Source organism: Crinia signifera, chromosome 4 (assembly GCF_055691185.1).
Source record: "Crinia signifera chromosome 4, ASM5569118v1, whole genome shotgun sequence".
NCBI lineage: Eukaryota > Metazoa > Chordata > Amphibia > Anura > Myobatrachidae > Crinia > Crinia signifera.
The window spans coordinates 143,453,315-143,470,620 of NC_139220.1; the positions used below are offsets into that span (position 1 = coordinate 143,453,315).

The 17,306-nt window shown below is 45.4% G+C and overlaps 1 protein-coding gene across 1 annotated transcript in view; it reads right to left on the reverse strand.

The window, feature by feature from the left end:
- The window catches only part of ANO6 (anoctamin 6), a 115,403-nt gene that overhangs the window by 32,652 nt on the left and 65,445 nt on the right, over window positions 1-17,306 (reverse strand). The window contains exons 6-10 of the mRNA XM_083182656.1: window positions 15,353-15,466; window positions 15,075-15,190; window positions 4,958-5,092; window positions 2,612-2,717; window positions 2,347-2,407 (exon numbers count right to left, since the gene is read on the reverse strand). Coding sequence (XP_083038782.1) covers window positions 2,347-2,407; window positions 2,612-2,717; window positions 4,958-5,092; window positions 15,075-15,190; window positions 15,353-15,466 — 532 coding nt within the window. The remainder of the gene's footprint in view (window positions 1-2,346; window positions 2,408-2,611; window positions 2,718-4,957; window positions 5,093-15,074; window positions 15,191-15,352; window positions 15,467-17,306) is intronic.

Genomic DNA, 17,306 nt, shown 5'->3' on the forward strand with positions numbered 1-17,306 from the left:
AATTTTCACAACAATTAAAACATGGGGGTACAATGTTAAAAAAGTTTCCACAACATCCGGGTAAGCATACAAAGTACACTGGGCTGTAAGCTTAGGCCTGGAAAGGTAATTACCAGATGGATTGGAACTGTTGGCAAAAACAGTTCAAACAGACATATGAAAAGTCACATACGGATCCCGGGTCACGCAGGTGCTCTCACGGTCAGTAGGTAATCTCCTCTCCTGGGCGTCTGCCTGGCCAGGTGGACACGGGCCAGGCAGATGATGATGCGATGATATTCCCATGTTTGTATTTTCACATATATCTTCATCTGAGGCTTGTTGATGTGGAGGCGTTCTTGTGAAACTCAAGGGAGAGAAATTGCATAAAGGAAAAAAAACCCTATAAGGGAAGTGTTTGCATTTATCATACATTAGCGCTGGTTGAGGGTCTATTTCTATTCTTTTTACATGTTATTGTTCTTTCCGGGTAAAGAAGAAATACCCTTGAGATAGTACTATCCCAGCAGCTTTTTTGCGAACTGTAGTGTGTACCAATATTGTTGCTCGGCACACTAATTTATCCCGAGAAAGTGTTGGGATTTTGGCGATCGGGATTCCAGCGTCGGGATTCTGAATGCCGGGATCCCGAACGCCGGGATTTACACTGCATCCCGCATAGTGAAGGGCTCCATAATCCTAGTTTTGGCAGGTTCCATCAATTAATTAAATATAATGTACACTTTGTATTATCTCATTTTGCCGTTTTTTGTTTACAAATTTTTTAAACATTTATATAACGCTTGGAAATTTCCATTGCGTTTTACAATTGGGAACAACATAGTTATAACACAAGTAATAAAAAAGACAGACAAAGAGGCAAGAGGGCCCTGCATGTAAGCTTATAATCTATAGGGAAATTGTCATTGTTACACAAGGATAATACATGTTTTTCCTTTTTTCTCTTCTAGATTAAACTCTCCATTTTAAGTACCTGTAAAGGACCAATAAATTGGTTTGAACAACCACTGTTTTATATTACAGAGAGCCATGGATGCAATAGGCATTTGGAGGGTATGCTGGTCCTTGTTGTGATATTTGAAGGATCTTGTGGTGCCTCCAAATATTCATGAAGCATAACAATTTGCAATCCAAAGTGGGTACATTAAGGGTAGCATTGTGGACAGATAAAACAAAAACACCTTCACATGGCCTGTAGTTTGAAAATATTTTTGCAATTATATGTATAGGAGATGTCGGTACATCTATTATCATGTAAATGTGGCATGCAAATCTCATTGCTTGTCCTTTGCAGTGTGAATTTATTTTCCTAGTTTCCAGCAGCTGTTTAACCACCTGTGAAACAGGTTCTATAGAACTTAGCTGTAGGAGGAGTTTTGCTTTAGGCCGATTGCTTCTCATTTATGTACCGCAAAATATGCATCATGTGACACTATGCAAATCCCATTCATTTCAGTCTTCAAAACATCCAGCCAGAAAAAAAACTTTTATGAGACAAACAACTGTAGCCTCCAAATAGGTACAGGCAGAGATTCAGGCGGGATCCTGCTGCGGTGATGGAGAAGGGTAGAAGTGGGAATGCGTGTGAATGTGTTGGTGTAGAAGAGAAACGGTGCTAGCACTGAATTGTATGGCAGTTTTTATGATTTTGCTGGCATTATATCACAGCAGTGGCGTAACGATAGCCCTGCAGTCCCCACGGTGGCGGGGAGGCGCTGAGTAGGTGTGGGCGCCGGGGGGTCCTGTGGGGTTATGGTTAACCACTGCCGCCTGCCCCTGCTGCCGGCGCTTCTGTCTGGGGGTCCCGGCTCCTGCTGCTAATAAAAAGTGACACTCAAGAATATTTCACTAATGTACTATATAGTCTTGGCTGCACAGTCTAGTTTACTGCTTGATTTACACTAGAAACTGGACCGTGCATCAGGATCAAATGTGCATCAAATGAGGCTGAAAACTGTTCGATGTCCATTTGAATTAGATTTTGACTATATATTCAATTCAAACAAAAAATCTCATGTGTGTACACAACATAAGTATGAGAGCTTCTGCAATCATCTTCTATGTAGACTGTAAGAGGTCATACATAGGGCCCTCTCTTTTTGGGCTCTGACTGTGCTATCCTTGTCACCAGTGTGCCCCCACGCCTATTCAGCGACTCAGATCCTTTCTGTCTGTAACATCAAAGATAATGGCTCAGAGATCTACTGTTGATAACTTCCACTTTGCTAAGTAAGTATCTTATGGTGCTATTTCTCCCCTTGTACTGTATGTTTTATTGACATTTTTCCTGCATTGACACATTGTGGCAGCATATGCATAAAAGAGAAAATTAACAAATAAACTTACCCCATATTCCCATAAAGGCTGCAAACACAAGTGTTCCAAAACTGTCAAAAATGCAAAGTTTCTGTACAGAGTAGAAAAAAAAAAGTAAAAAAAAAAAAAAAAAAAGACAGCACTTGATTATTAGAATAGAAAAATAAAGATCATCATTCCCTCTAAAAGCCTGACAAAATAGCAACCTTATATACATGTAATAAGATGAAACTCCCATATAAAGCAGATTCCTAGATAAATAGAATGCATCCCCAGTACATTTTGGGAACGTTACCTTTGATGATTCACATGTGATACTAAGGGGCCAATATGTACACTCCTTGTCACACTGTGGACACATTATGATGTTCCCTCCAATACTAGGGTCACAAACTTCTTTACTGAAACAAAAATATTATAGTAGTTACATATTGATGTATTTAATTAACAGTTGGTCTGAGTTCTAGGTTCTCAAGACGCAATGATGGCATATGTGCTGCTGGGTACAACAGTATGATTTCCCGACATTCAAAATACTGACGATTAAAAAACAGATAACCATTGGCAGACTGTCAAAATACCACCATTCATTATGCTGACATGGTCAAAATACCACCATTTAAAATGTCGACATGGAGTTTTTGTGTCTATGTCGACATGGACATACTGTAAGTATACAATTGCGCTCGCCACGCATCAGGCACAGTGCCTTGCTGCGCTCGGCACACTATTGTAATCTAAAGGTCCATACACATGGGGCGATTATGCCCAGTGTGTATGGACAGCGATGACCGCTGTCATCGCTGGGGGAAAAGCCGCTCAGTGCATACTCACTGAGCGGCTTTCCCCCTGCCCAGTGCAGTCAGCTGGGGGGGTTGACGGCTTTTCATACTATGGAAAGCCGTAATACCAGCAGATGTGCGGCTTTCCCAGCGATGATGCAGGAGTGCGCATCACTGCTCACCGCTGGGCTGTACACACTGGGTGGCTTTGAGCTGAAAGCCACTCAAACTGGTATTGAACGGATTTCAGCTCAAAGTCACCCAGTGTGTATGGGCCTTAACTCTTTGCCCACTTGGATTGTGAAGTAAGAACAAGTCTTGAAAGAAAAAAAAAAATCATGAAAAACCCACACAGACCTTTTGACATGTCAACATTTTAATTGCTTAATAAAGGAAAGGGGAGGGTTGGAAATCTGCACAGGCAGGTGCTACAGCACCTATGCAGGTCTCAATTGAGATAGTATGTTGATATAGGACAATAATTCTCGATGAGGGTGCCGCCAAAGACAATATATGATGCAAATGAAAAGGACAGAGAAGAATGGCTTCTTGTTGGCGCACAGAAGTAGATAGAGAAATTTAAATTTCATATTTTATTGTATATATTCAAGTAAAAGAAAAACTGTCAAACAAGTGAAATATTTACATAATGTGTACAAATAAACAAACAACTGTGGTTTTTTTTTTTAAACCGGTATCCTTGTGTCTTTTTTAATCATGACATTTTAATTGTCAGCATTTTGACCATGTTGGCATAATGAATGTCTGCCAACGGTTGTCTGTATTTTGACTGCATCCCGTGCTGCTGGTTATACTGCAGCATGCAGTACCCTTATATCAGGCATTCCCAACCACTGTCCTCAAGGCACACCAACAGTGCAGGTTTTAGGGATATCCAGGCTTCAGCATAGATGGTTTAATCAGAATCCCTTAGATACTAATTAAGTCACCTGTACTCAAGCCTGGATATCTACAAAACCTGCACTGTTGGTGTGCCTCGAGGTCCGTGGTTGGGAATGCCTGCCTTATATCCTTATGAAACAGAAAGAGTAGCTTCTCCTAATGCTCGATTGTGAGCAGTGTTCTAGGTCATCCTAAAGGTGTGTACACACGGCAGGATATGCTGTGAGATGCGAGTCTCAAGCCCTAAAAAAGCATGCGATATGGCTTCCGATGTTTCCTATATCGGGAACATCGGAAGCCAAATCTAACCGTCTGTACACACTATTAGCCTAATTACAGTATGTGTATAAATAGTTCTAGATATTGCTTTTGGGCAAAGAACAATAGCAATTCTCTAAAGAAAGTCTCCAAAAATCTAGAAATGGCGAAATATTCTCTTTACAGCAATGTGTAAAAACTTAATGCACAGATGGTCATCTTGAGTTTAGCATTCTCTAATTCTGTTTTATTTTATTTTCTGTAATGAAAGATTTAGAAATGCAAATGCATTTTTAAATATTCCAACTCTCTCCATTACTTATATTTTACTTCAAATGTTTTTTACCTTGTATACCAGTGCTCCCTTAAGAAAATATTGAAAAATTCTGTCTATCTATTCTGTCTATCCTGCTGGAAAAATGTGAAAATACAAAATCAGAGATGATATAATGTATTACATGGCAGCACAGAGGGCTCGCATCTCTATACCAAAAGATATCTTGTTAATGTTTGAAAATGGTGAAATCCCTTTTGATGTATTTATTATTTTTGGCATGAGTTGTATTTTGTGAGTAGCTGAGAAAGAATGTGTTAGTTATGACATAGAAGGCAAAACACTATGAGCCAACTGGAACGCCTTCAGGAGAGTTTTGCATTTCCAGCTTTTTATTTTACCCACATGGATCCTGTGTGATTACCTCCAGGTGCAGGATTCCTGAGACTTGTATCCATACAAGAAACATCCAAGTCCCACTACAGCTGCCAGCAGCAACATGCGAGTGTAGAAACCAAGCCAAGCAAAATAGATTCCAATTTTCTCACCGTAGTATTTTCTGTGGATGAAACACAATAAGCATATTGTCTCTCCAACTGCTCAGTTCACAGTTCATATACAGTGACTGTAAGATTTACCAGAACCCGCTGTACAACACTCTCCGGCATTACAATTTTAAAAGGGAAAACAAATGTATTTTCTGGGAGAGCAGATGAGTGTGCTAGCTATCTGTGCTGTATATTTTCCCACACACTACAAATACCTTACTTTCTAGCAGCCCATCCAGTTACCAAAGAACAGACTATTTTAGAAAGCCAGTTTAATAGTGTCCTAGTTGGCAACCTGACAATCTTTAGTAAAAGAAGCAAAGCCAAATGACAGCATAGTAAGACAATGGGGAAATGACTAAAATGAGCTAAATTGGCACTTTCTAGTTCGCTGCATGTTGCTATCTGTTTTCAGCCCCAAACTGCAGTTTAGTAAATCGGGTGTGTCATGACTTGCTGCCTGTCACGGTCGGAATCCCGAGTCAGTACACAGGGGGGGTTTGAGGGCGACACAAAAGGGCACCTTGCAGGCACGCCACACTCCAGGCTCCGTTGCTCGCTGAGCTCTCCACAGGATCTATTCTCCTCAATGGGGTCGCCCACAAGAATAGGACCTTTTGGTCGGGATCTTGACTGTCGGGCAGCTGAACACTCAGAAATTCAAAGTCGGTATCCAGACTGTTGGCCACTCATCCGGCACCCGGAAAATCCAACCACTGGCTATGTGTATTGATATGCAACCCCCTAAATGATCACATGCAGTACAGAGGGGGTGTGGTATAGATCACAGACAATGTCTAAGTCGATAGTCAATCTGTCAACCCCAAAAGGTCAACATGCACAAGGTTAACACTGGATAAAGGTTGACAGATGAAATGGTCAGCAGGAGTTTTCACGTCTTTTTGATGTCAATGTCGACACATGAGCATGCGGACCCCACTTCGTGTCCCAAATCATTCGCCATGCTTCAGGCCAGATGACCCCAGCACACTTTACCATTCCCAATCGGAGTCTACGTAGATTCTAAAGTATTAAAAAGGCCAAAAAAAAAAAAAAAAAAAACTCATGTTGACCATTTCCATATTGAACTATTGCTTGTGTTGACTTTTAGACCATGTCGAGCATATGGTGTCACCGTAGATATGGTCTGTCAGCCACCCAGACACCATGAAGAACAAACTACTTGGTAAAATTGGATTATGTAAAATGTATTTTAAGTAATGTTTTACCATACGTATTTATAACCTGTGCCTCCACAAACAGCTGCTTAGTCCTCTGAGTCACACCAATAATCATATTGGGCCCGATTCATGTTTTTTAGTAAAGCAAAAAAAGCCAGCAACCATAGTGCACTGCAGGTGCGGCAGAGGTTATGTGAAGAGAGATTTAGATTTGGGTGTCCAAACTGAAATCAAATTGTGTAAAAATAAAGCTGTTTAATATGTGTGGACTACATGCAAAAGCAGCCAGTATTAAACCAGCACAGAAAAAATATAAAATGTATTTGCACCCCTTGCATGGAAACATGGTTTGTTCCAGACACAAAGTTTTAGTACTTCAGAAGTTAAAAAACAAACATAAATCAGGCCCATAATACCATACACAACACAATGAATAGGCCGATAAAGCCCTGGTTTTGTTCCCCCTCCTATATAAAGCTGTACTCCCCAATAGTTCAGAGATTTCTCCCTTTTTCCTAGAACTCAGTTGTTTATGCAAATAAAATAAAAAATGGGGCATGATGGTGAGACAACTGGATTAAGTTGATATAAGAAGTTAGTACGCACCATGGACCTTATTCTAGTTCACTCTTAGAGACAAATTCCTTCTTAGCTCGACAAAACCATGTGCACTGCAGGTGGGGTAGATGTAACATGTGCAGAGAGAATTAGATTTGGGTGGGGGGTTTCTTCAAAGTGAGATCTATATTGCAGTGTAAAAATAAAGCAGTCAGTATTTTCCCTGCATAGAAACAAAATAACTCACCCAAAGCTAAATCTCTCTGCACATATTACATCTGCCCCCTGCAGTGCACATGGTTTTGTCCAGCTAAGAAGGAATTTGCCTCTAAGAGTGAACTAGAATAAGGCCCCATGTGCCGTTACAGCTTACTGTGTACCTCCTGATACTACGCGAGATACTTTATAACATCGTGTTGTATAACTGATTAAGTTATCAACTTCTTTCACCCAAGCTTTAAAGGAGGATTTCAGGCCATACACCCTTTGTTTACATTCCCGGTATGATTGTTGGTTCCAGAAGATGGGAAACCTTTAATGATGCTATGGATTTTACCTACGGATGTTCTATTTGATGTATTGTAATGTTTAAGCAGTGGCAAACGCAGGATTTTCAGAAGGGGGTTTCCAGAGGGGCGGAGCAAAGCACGGAGATGGACACTTAGATGACCCAGTATATGCCGGGTCAGTTAAAGCAGTATTATAGATAAACCAAATGTATATAAATAATAATAATAATAATATTAATAAATATATATACACAAACACACACATATATATATATATATATATATATATATATATATATATATATATATATATATATATATATACACATATACATATGTTTGTAGATCCGGCACTCCTGCTTCCTGGTGCAGGTGGACTGGGTGCCTTTGCTCGATTTGAATAAAGTTGGTGGTGTGTCCTCCACAGAGTAATGCACCGCACGGCACTCCAGTAAGTGAAAAAAGGCAAATTTATTGTGCAACAGTTTCGGAGCCTAACGCTCCTTCATCAGGATTCTGCTGTAAGCCTGATGCGTTAGGCTCCGAAACTGTTGCACAATAAATTTGCCTTTTTTCACTTACTGGAGTGCCGTGCGGTGCATTACTCTGTGGAGGACACACCACCAACATATATATATATATATATATATATATATATATATATATATATATATACATACATATACATACATACAGGGGCATCAACAGCAGTGTAGACCCCTGGGCATAGCAATGTATTGGGGCACCTACCGATCCTCCAGCGGTAGGGGTGGGGGAAGCTTTGCCCCGGGTGGTAGGGGGTATTATATCAACCGCTCAGCATGTAGGGCCTGGATCAGTAATTTCCACTAATTACCCCTTTACTGCACAGATGGTGGGAGATGGGGTGGGAGAAGGGGGCATTGGGTTGAATGAAGGGGCCCTGATACATAACTTCCAGGGTGTGGTAGATGATGTTTAATATGCAGAGGATGGGTGTATAGTGGAGTGGGCTTATTATTCATAATTTTCTTGTGGGAGGACAGCTTGCTTGACTGCAGATATCTCCAGTTGCCAGAAATAGATTTCTTCGATTTTAATTGAATTAAACACTAGAGGATCCCACCTACCAAATGGTACTGGGGACTAGGCTATCACAGTTCAGGAGGCAGAGCAATCTGCCAACGAGTATATAAAACTACATACCAGGTGTGTGGAGCTGGAGCAGTAACCAGCTGCTGGAAGGCTGATATCTCCGGTTCTGAGAACAGTAGAGACAATCTACTAGTGTCCCTCAAAGGGGAAGAGTCCCAGCTTTTGGAATATACCCTCAGAAAAACTCTAAGTCAGAGAGAACCTGAAATATCTGACTGGGAAGAGCAATTAACAGGCTTGGATGGGGACCACTGCTTTGAAGTCAGATATCTCCGGTTCCCAAGAGCCGATTTAAAAAATTCTTGTACCCATGGAAAGAGGGGACCCTCAGCTTTCAGGCAAGGTCCCTTAGACTCCTGGGGGGTTTCTGGGTACTCAGAAACCCCCCCTGCGTGCGCTACTGTTTAAGCACCTAATACCTGTTTTTTAATATTCATTTGGTATAACAATTCCCCTCTGGTAATACTGGGAATCCTAGAATGGAATTTAAAAGTGGCCTTGAAAAAACTCCTGCAAGTGGCCTCACATGGGTGGCATCAAATTAAATTTAGGCAAAGCCAACACCAAAATAGGCGGCACTAATACATCACTACAAATGTGTGGAAGCTGTTGGTTTGAATATGCTTGGCAGTCTAGTGGCATCCAAACCTTTAAGCTGCTGTGACAAACCACGAACCTCCACATTTTAAATTCCTTCCCTCACTGAGACTGAAAACAGACTCCAAAATCTCCATTAAGCAAACAGCTCCTTACCATAATTCCCCAAATATCTCCACCGCTCTCCCACTGGAGCCCAGACATTGTTACATGTTCAGATAGCACCCACTTCAGTCCCTTTAACAGATTTCACATGGATATAGATTGGTGCCCCGTCTTAGATGAGTAATTGCAAAGATTGTATGCGAGAGACAGGAGGATGATGTGGCCATTTCTCTGGGCAGGCCACACCTTAAAAAGAAAATTACAGGCTGAAAGGTGGCCTCACAGATGTGTTGCTGCAAGATCTATGGCCAATCCGCCCCAGTCTACCATGTGACCAATTACAGGAGTATATGCTACTGTTTCTATCAAGCGTTGAAAGAAATCTTTATGTGCACACTGACCCCCGGTTTCAGGTAAGGGATTGTTTTTTGTTGCTCACGTCAGCATACCGGTATATCCAGTTGTCTTACCATCCCGCTCATGATTTAAAGGAAACAAATCTAACAATGGAGGGGTACACCTTTTATTCCTACTGTACAGGAAGGGAAAAACAGAAATGGTTTGGCCTATAAATTTTGTTGTATAAAGAATGAAGTCAATTAACAAAAAAACCTATATAATTTTATGTAACAGCTAATACTATGCAGAGGCAAAGCAAGGGCGGTGCCGGCGGAGCACAAGCTCCAGGCGCCGGAATATAGCAAGGCGCGGAGCCGTGCCGGCACTGCCAGCTCCCCTGCTCGCTTCCCCGCCCGCCCGCTCCCTCACCCACCCGCTCCCTCACCCGCTGTGTACACTGTCCGGCCCAGGAGAAGTGTTGCTATGTAAAAGTCATATCTCCCGCTGGACAGCGCAAGACAATAGGCACTTGCGGTCAAGCAGCCAATCAACTGGTGGCTGCTGGACCGCGAGCGCCTATTGTCTAGCGCGGTCCAGCGAGAGATATGAATTTTACATAGCTAGCAACACTTCTCCCGGACACACACAGCAGGGAGCTGGGAGCGGGCAGGCCCCCTGACGGCTCGAGCATTGGGGGGGGGGGGCTGAGTAAGGTGTACTCCCTCCCTCCTACACACTACTGCTCCCACCCACCCTCCCTCCTACAGACTACTGATCCCACCCTCCTACGCACTACTGATCCCACCCTCCTACACACTACTGCTCCCACCCTCCCTCCTGCACACTACTGATCCCTCCCTCCTACACACTACTGCTCCCACCCTCCCTCCTGCACACTACTGATCCCACCCTCCTACACACTACTGCTCCCACCCTCCCTCCTGCACACTACTGCTCCCACCCTCCTACACACTACTGCTCCCACCCTCCCTCCCTCCTGCACACTACTGCTCCCACCCTCCTACACACTACTGCTCCCTCCTTCCTGCATACTACTGCTCCCACCCTCCCTCCCTCTTGCATACTACTGCTCCCACCCTCCTGTACACTACTGCTCCCTCCTTCCCTGCTGCACACTACTACTGGCGGTGCATTGAATTGAAAATAGCAGCCAGTAGCAGGCTGCTGCACAGTTCTGTCCCCCTTGGCATCGAGCATGAAGCCCCTGGCATTGAGCATGTAGGTAAGTGGCACTTATGTGTCAAATTTGTAATGGGCATTGCGGAGTGTTATATAGTATGTAATGGGCATTGCAGAGTGTTTATATAGTATGTCATGGGCATTGCGGAGTGTTTATATAGTATGTCATGGGCATTGCGGAGTGTTATCTAGTATGTCATGGGCATTACGGAGTGTTTATATAGTATGTCATGGGCATTGCGGAGTGTTTATATAGTATGTCATGGGCATTGCGGAGTGTTTATATAGTATGTCATGGGCATTGCGGAGTGTTATATAGTATGTCATGGGCATTGCGGAGTGTTTATATAGTATGTCATGGGCATTGCGGAGTGTTTATATAGTATGTCATGGGCATTGCGGAGTGTTTGTATAGTATGTCATGGGCATTGCGGAGTGTTATATAGTATGTCATGGGCATTGCGGAGTGTTATATAGTATGTCATGGGCATTGCGGAGTGTTATATAGTATGTCATGGGCATTGCGGAGTGTTATATAGTATGCAATGGGCATCATGTGTAGGCGTATGTGTAATTGGAATTACAAAGTTCACTAAAATGTGCAATGGGCATTACGGTGTGTGTGGTATAATGTTGGCCGTGCCCGCTTTTCACTATGCAGGAGCCTCACCTACTACAAATTGGGGGGGAGGGGGGGCGCGAAACATGCCCTTGCTCCGGGCGCCGTGGCACCTAGCTACACCACTGATACTATGTAGTATTGTGCTTAGTCCTCTAGGGGAGATGACACTATTAAACATTTGTGTATCCACATGTACAAATTCCCAGCCGAATGCTACATAGCACTGGGCCCATCTTGCAGGTAGTACCCGCTCCTGTGGAGCTAGAAGTTTCACCGACCACCATACTTGATGATTATTGCATACTGGTACTTGTACTGCCACAAGTGTGAACGGCTAGTATTATTCATCTCAGTATAATAAACCAATTGTCTTCATTTAGTGTTAAAATAATTACACCATTATTTATTAAATGAAATAATATACTAATGGCACACATTTATTTATAATATTAAAGTACTAATCGGGGCACAGTCTTTATTTATTTTACTTAGAAATGCATTCATTATTGATTTTATTAATGCTGCAGTTGTGAAACTAATAGTGCCAACATGTACTGCAACCCATGACGGTGCATGCTGTCATGGGTGGCAACTACAAGTTCCATAATGTAGTAACAGCTCTGGGCTGTCAGAGAATGTTGGCACTTAAGATCATTTTACCAACCAGAAGTTCCTGGAGAGGCCAAGGAAATTAGCCTGGGCAATTCAAATGGCTTGTTGAGGACCCCTTAAGAAAGCCAGGCCTATTGCTCAGCAGTGAAAGATGCTAGGGCAACATTAACAATGGGTGCAGTGTGCAGAATACACATGGCCCAAGCCGGCACCCTCTCTGCAGCCATCACCTGCATGAGGAGAAAGATTGTGGCTTTTGGCCCCTTTCCTCAGTTCCATATTGCAACATTCTACTGTATCTCCTACACCTGGGCATGATCTTCAGATAACCGGTACACGATTTAAAAAAGTCATGCCAGGCTCTAGTGCTGCTTTCCCATCACTAGAAGTGTGTGTGTGGTGGGTGCAAGTAGGCTTTTTTACATACAGACCCACTTGCTTTTTACAATACCCACTAGGAAATGGGATGATTTTTACTTCCATATTGATCTAGTGAAGAATGGACAGTCAAGATGACTCAAACAGCATCTAGATGTCTGAGCAATCTGCCTATCAAAAAAATCCTGCAATTTTTCTGATAGCTTGGAGAGGTTTTGCAAACTAGACATTCAAAGCCCACATGATTTATATTTCTGTCAACCTCCCAGAAAAAAAAAAAAGGAAGCGATATGAATAGGTTTTCCAAACCACACATTAAATCACACTTTCATACATTTCCCACAGCATTCTACCTGTCCCTTTAGACCAGCAACCATTATGTACATTGAGGGACAGTAGTCAAGTACTGCTCCTCTTCTGTATAATATTAATGAAAGTCAGAAGAGTTAACAACACGGGGTAGATTAAATTACATTTGCAGAGTTTTGCATGCCATGCGCGCTTCACATATTGCATCATTACTGTAACTTATATCTGCTTGGCCCTCCAGGGGCTGCCAACAGAAATGCTCGAGAGACCCATAAGGTGAAGCCATTTCAATGTTAGCCACATATAACTGAAAAGTGTACATATGGCAGATAGACAATGCAGTTATGTTTAGAATGTTCACTTGCCTGATCAAAGCAAATGTTATAATGATTGATTATTATGTATTACAGCACCCTATCGGGGCTTACATAGTCCTGTTAACTAAATATTAATGTACCATAATATGAAATGTGGAAATTCATACAGCTAGCAGTTTTTCCAAAAATAATTATTTAGGTACTTGTGTATTTTGGCGGCGCCCATCGCATCGCATACCATAACACATACGATGGTATGCGATGCGACGCGATATCGTACGATAGTGCACGATGGCATACAATTTTGAAATTGTATGCCATTGTACATGGCATACGATGCCATACGATGCGATGCGATTAAACATTGTATAAGCACCCTAATGGGTGCTTATACAATGTTAAGCACCCAAATGGGTGCTTACAATGTTAAATGCACCCCCACGCCACCCCCCACTATAAACGTGAACCTGAAGCGTGGCGAGCGCAGCGAGCCCGCGAGGGGCAGCGGTACGCGTCCTACGACCTTTTCATACCCCCACTATCCACGTCGGCGTGGAGTTGAGAATAGAATAGTGTGGCGAGCGCAGCGAGCCACCGAGCCCGAAGCGTGGCGAGCGAAGCGAGCCCCGCGAGGGGCCGCGGATACCTTCACAGGTAAACGCGTCCCCTCGCGGGCTTCACAGGTGTCCGCGTCGCCACGGACACCTGTGAAGCCCGCGAGGGGACGCGTATAACTGTGAAGGTATCCGCGTCCCCTCGCGGGGCTCGCTGCGCTCGCCACGCTTCGGGCTCGGTGGCTCGCTGCGCTCGCCACACTATTCTATTCTCAACTCCACGCCGACGTGGATAGTGGGGGTATGAAAAGGTCGTAGGAGGCGTACCGCCGCCCCTCGCGGGCTCGCTGCGCTCGCCACGCTTCGGGTTCACGTTTATAGTGGGGGGTGGCGTAGGGGTGCATTTAACATTGTAAGCACCCATTTGGGTGCTCAAAAGTACCCTTTAGGGTGCTTATACGATTTTTGGTCGTATAGGGGGTCAAAATCGCGTCGCATCGCATCGCATGCCATCGGGTGCATGGCATGCGATGCGATCTGTTCGTCGTACGACCTTTTCATACCCCCACTATCCACGTCGGCGTGGAGTTGAGAATAGAATAGTGTGGCGAGCGCAGCGAGCCACCAAGCCCGAAGCGTGGCGAGCGCAGCGAGGGGACGCGGATACCTTCACAGGTAAACGCGTCCCCTCGCGGGCTTCACAGGTGTCCGCGTCGCCACGGACACCTGTGAAGCCCGCGAGGGGACGCGTATAACTGTGAAGGTATCCGCGTCCCCTCGCCACACTATTCTATTCTCAACTCCACGCCGACGTGGATAGTGGGGGTATGAAAAGGTCGTAGGACGCGTACCGCCGCCGCTCGCCACGCTTCGGGTTCACGTTTATAGTGGGGGGTGGCGTGGGGGTGCATTTAACATTGTAAGCACCCATTTGGGTGCTCAAAAGTACCCTTTAGGGTGCTTATACGATTTTTGGTCGTATAGGGGGTCAAAATCGCGTCGCATCGCATCGCATGCCATCGGGTGCATGGCATGCGATGCGATCTGTTCGTCGTACGACGGACATCGGGGGCGCCGCCAAAATACACAAGTACCATTATTTATAACATTACATATTAGTACTAGTTGTGAAATGAATGTATTAGTTGTACAATAGAAGACATACCCCAAAGTGAGTTGGTCTTTTAGGATATGTCTCATTTATACTTTCCAACATGTTGAAAAAATGATTGAACTAACTTTTGGGGATTCTGTCAATATGCCGGCGGACGGAATCCCGGTGGACGAAATACAGACACCGGAATCCCAACCGCCGCAATGCCGGCACTTTGTCCCTCTATGGGTGTGCACAACATCCATAGAGGGAGAATAAAAGTGTGCCAAGCGTAGCGAGGCACTGGTCCTGCTGCATGGCGAGCGCAGAGAGCCCGCAAGGGGGGGGGATGGGCGTGGGCAATCCACGCCATTACTTGTCGGCATTTTGACGGGAAGGATTCCGGCGTCTGTATTTCGACCGTCGGCATTTCATACCGAATCCAACTTTTGTATAATTACAATGCAATAACCTATTGTTCTTACCTTACAAGATCCAAAGGCTGTAACTTATAAAAACTACAGGGGTGCACCCACTCTCTGTACAACAAATTTCTCTCATTGGGACATCTGGGGTCCTCCGATGGAACATTAAACCTACACTACAAAATAAAAATCAATCAATCAGACATTAAGGAACAACAATATGCACCTCTAGATTATACATAGAAAAAGCCAAAAGGTCCCAAACAGTCAGGAGAAAACAAGTTGTATATCCATTCTATTGTGCACATATTTTAAATAAATGCTAAATATTTCCTTACATCATGTAGAGGAAATGCCGCCTTGTAGATACCAGAGTCCAGGAGTTTGTTAATGCCAAATTTCTTCACATTATCCTTTACTGCATACTCCACCCGGGACAGGATGAACTGCACCTACACAAGCAAAAATCTTCAATGGTGAAAATATCCAGAATACAGTAGGTGGTCTTTGTAATTCCTTTTTTTATTAAATCAGAGAATATATATATATATATATATGGCCAGATCTGTCAGTCAACGCAGTGTGGCAAACGGTGGGCGGGGTTTCAGGGGTGATTGACAGGCCCATCCACCGTCAGCCACACTGCAGAAGCAAGGCACTTCCGCACTTCCGTCGTACATGCTCTCCACAAGCACACACCCCTCCTCACCCAACACTCCCCATGCCTGCCCACTAACTCCATCCACGGCTGCTCACCACCCACAACCCCTCCCCCAACACACTCATCCCCGGACCGCCCATAGGGCATCTACACACCGCGCGCACAGCCTCCCCCCTCATAGACCCCCCCACCGGACATTTAGCACACCGGACACCCCCTTCTGACTCACACCTGACTACGGCCACCAATAATAACACAACGGCCGCCCCCCTTCTGCCTCTAACCCATTCACAACAACACCCCCCCACTTCAGCCACAGCGGTCCCAGGCTACGCTAACCCCGCCCCCCGACACGCAGCGCTGTGTTGGGCGACGGACAGACCCCGGCTGCACCAACCCTTCTGACACAGCGGTCCCCTGCTACTCCGCCCCCCGACACGCAGAACGGTGTCGGGCGACGGACGTACACCGCCTGCACGCCCCCCTTCTGCCACAGCGGTCCCCGGCTACCCCGCCCCCCGACACGCAGAACTGTGTCGGGCGACGGCCGGACACCGGCTGCGGCAGTCATTACAACAGGCTCCAGCATCAGGCCCCCTTCTGCCACAGGCTACGGCAGCAAAAATAACCCCGCCCCCCCGACACGCAGATCTGTGTCGCCCGACAGACGGTCCCCGCCTCCGCCAGCAATAATAACACACACGCGGAAAATGGCTGCCCCCATACAGCATTATGGGGGCAACCATTTTCCCAGTGTCTGTTATTATATTAGCCCTGCAGCCGGAGCCGGGGACCGCCCCTCAACAAACATGGATCTGCGTGTCGGCATACAGTTAGAAGGGGGGCGGGTTAATGTTACTGCAGGAGCAGGGGACCGCTGTCGGGTGTGGCTGTAACGAGGGGGGAGGACAGGAAGATAGTCCGGCAGCCCCCCCCCCGGCAAACACAACAGCCTACCGCCTCCCCGCCACCAAGGGGGATGCGCCCAGTGCCCCACCCGCATCCCCCAACGTCACCTCCCCTTCCCACCATTATCCCACTCTGGTCACACACCTGCACGGATCTACAGCCACGCTGCCTGCCTAACAAAAGCTGCCTGTCGCCCAGCTGAGAAGCACACTCATCCTTCTAGCCAGACACCCCTACCTGCCACCCAGGGACCCACTGCCTAATGATGAGAGTTGGCTCCCAGCCAGACTTCACTACCTGACACTCCATGGGACCCGCTGCCTGACTCTCCCACCTGCCTACCACCCAGACACCGCTACCTGCCGCCCAAGGGACCCGCTGCCTAACGCTCCCAGAAGGATCCCACCCGGACACCGTTACCTGCCTCCCAGGGGACCCGCTGCCTGACACTCCCAGCTGACTCCCAGCCAAACAACGCTACCTGCCGCCCAGGGGACCCGCTGCCTGACGCTCACACCGAACTCAGTCCGCTCCTAGGTAAGACACAAACGCTGCCTCCCAACCCCCCTCCCCACACTATCACAGACTACACCACCTTTGCAATTATATGCACTTTCATTTCTAAACATTTATGCTGTCACTCAAATTCACTTTCAGAACATTATTCACCAAATTACACTACATCTCACACTCACATATATTTCCACTTCAAATGGGGCGAA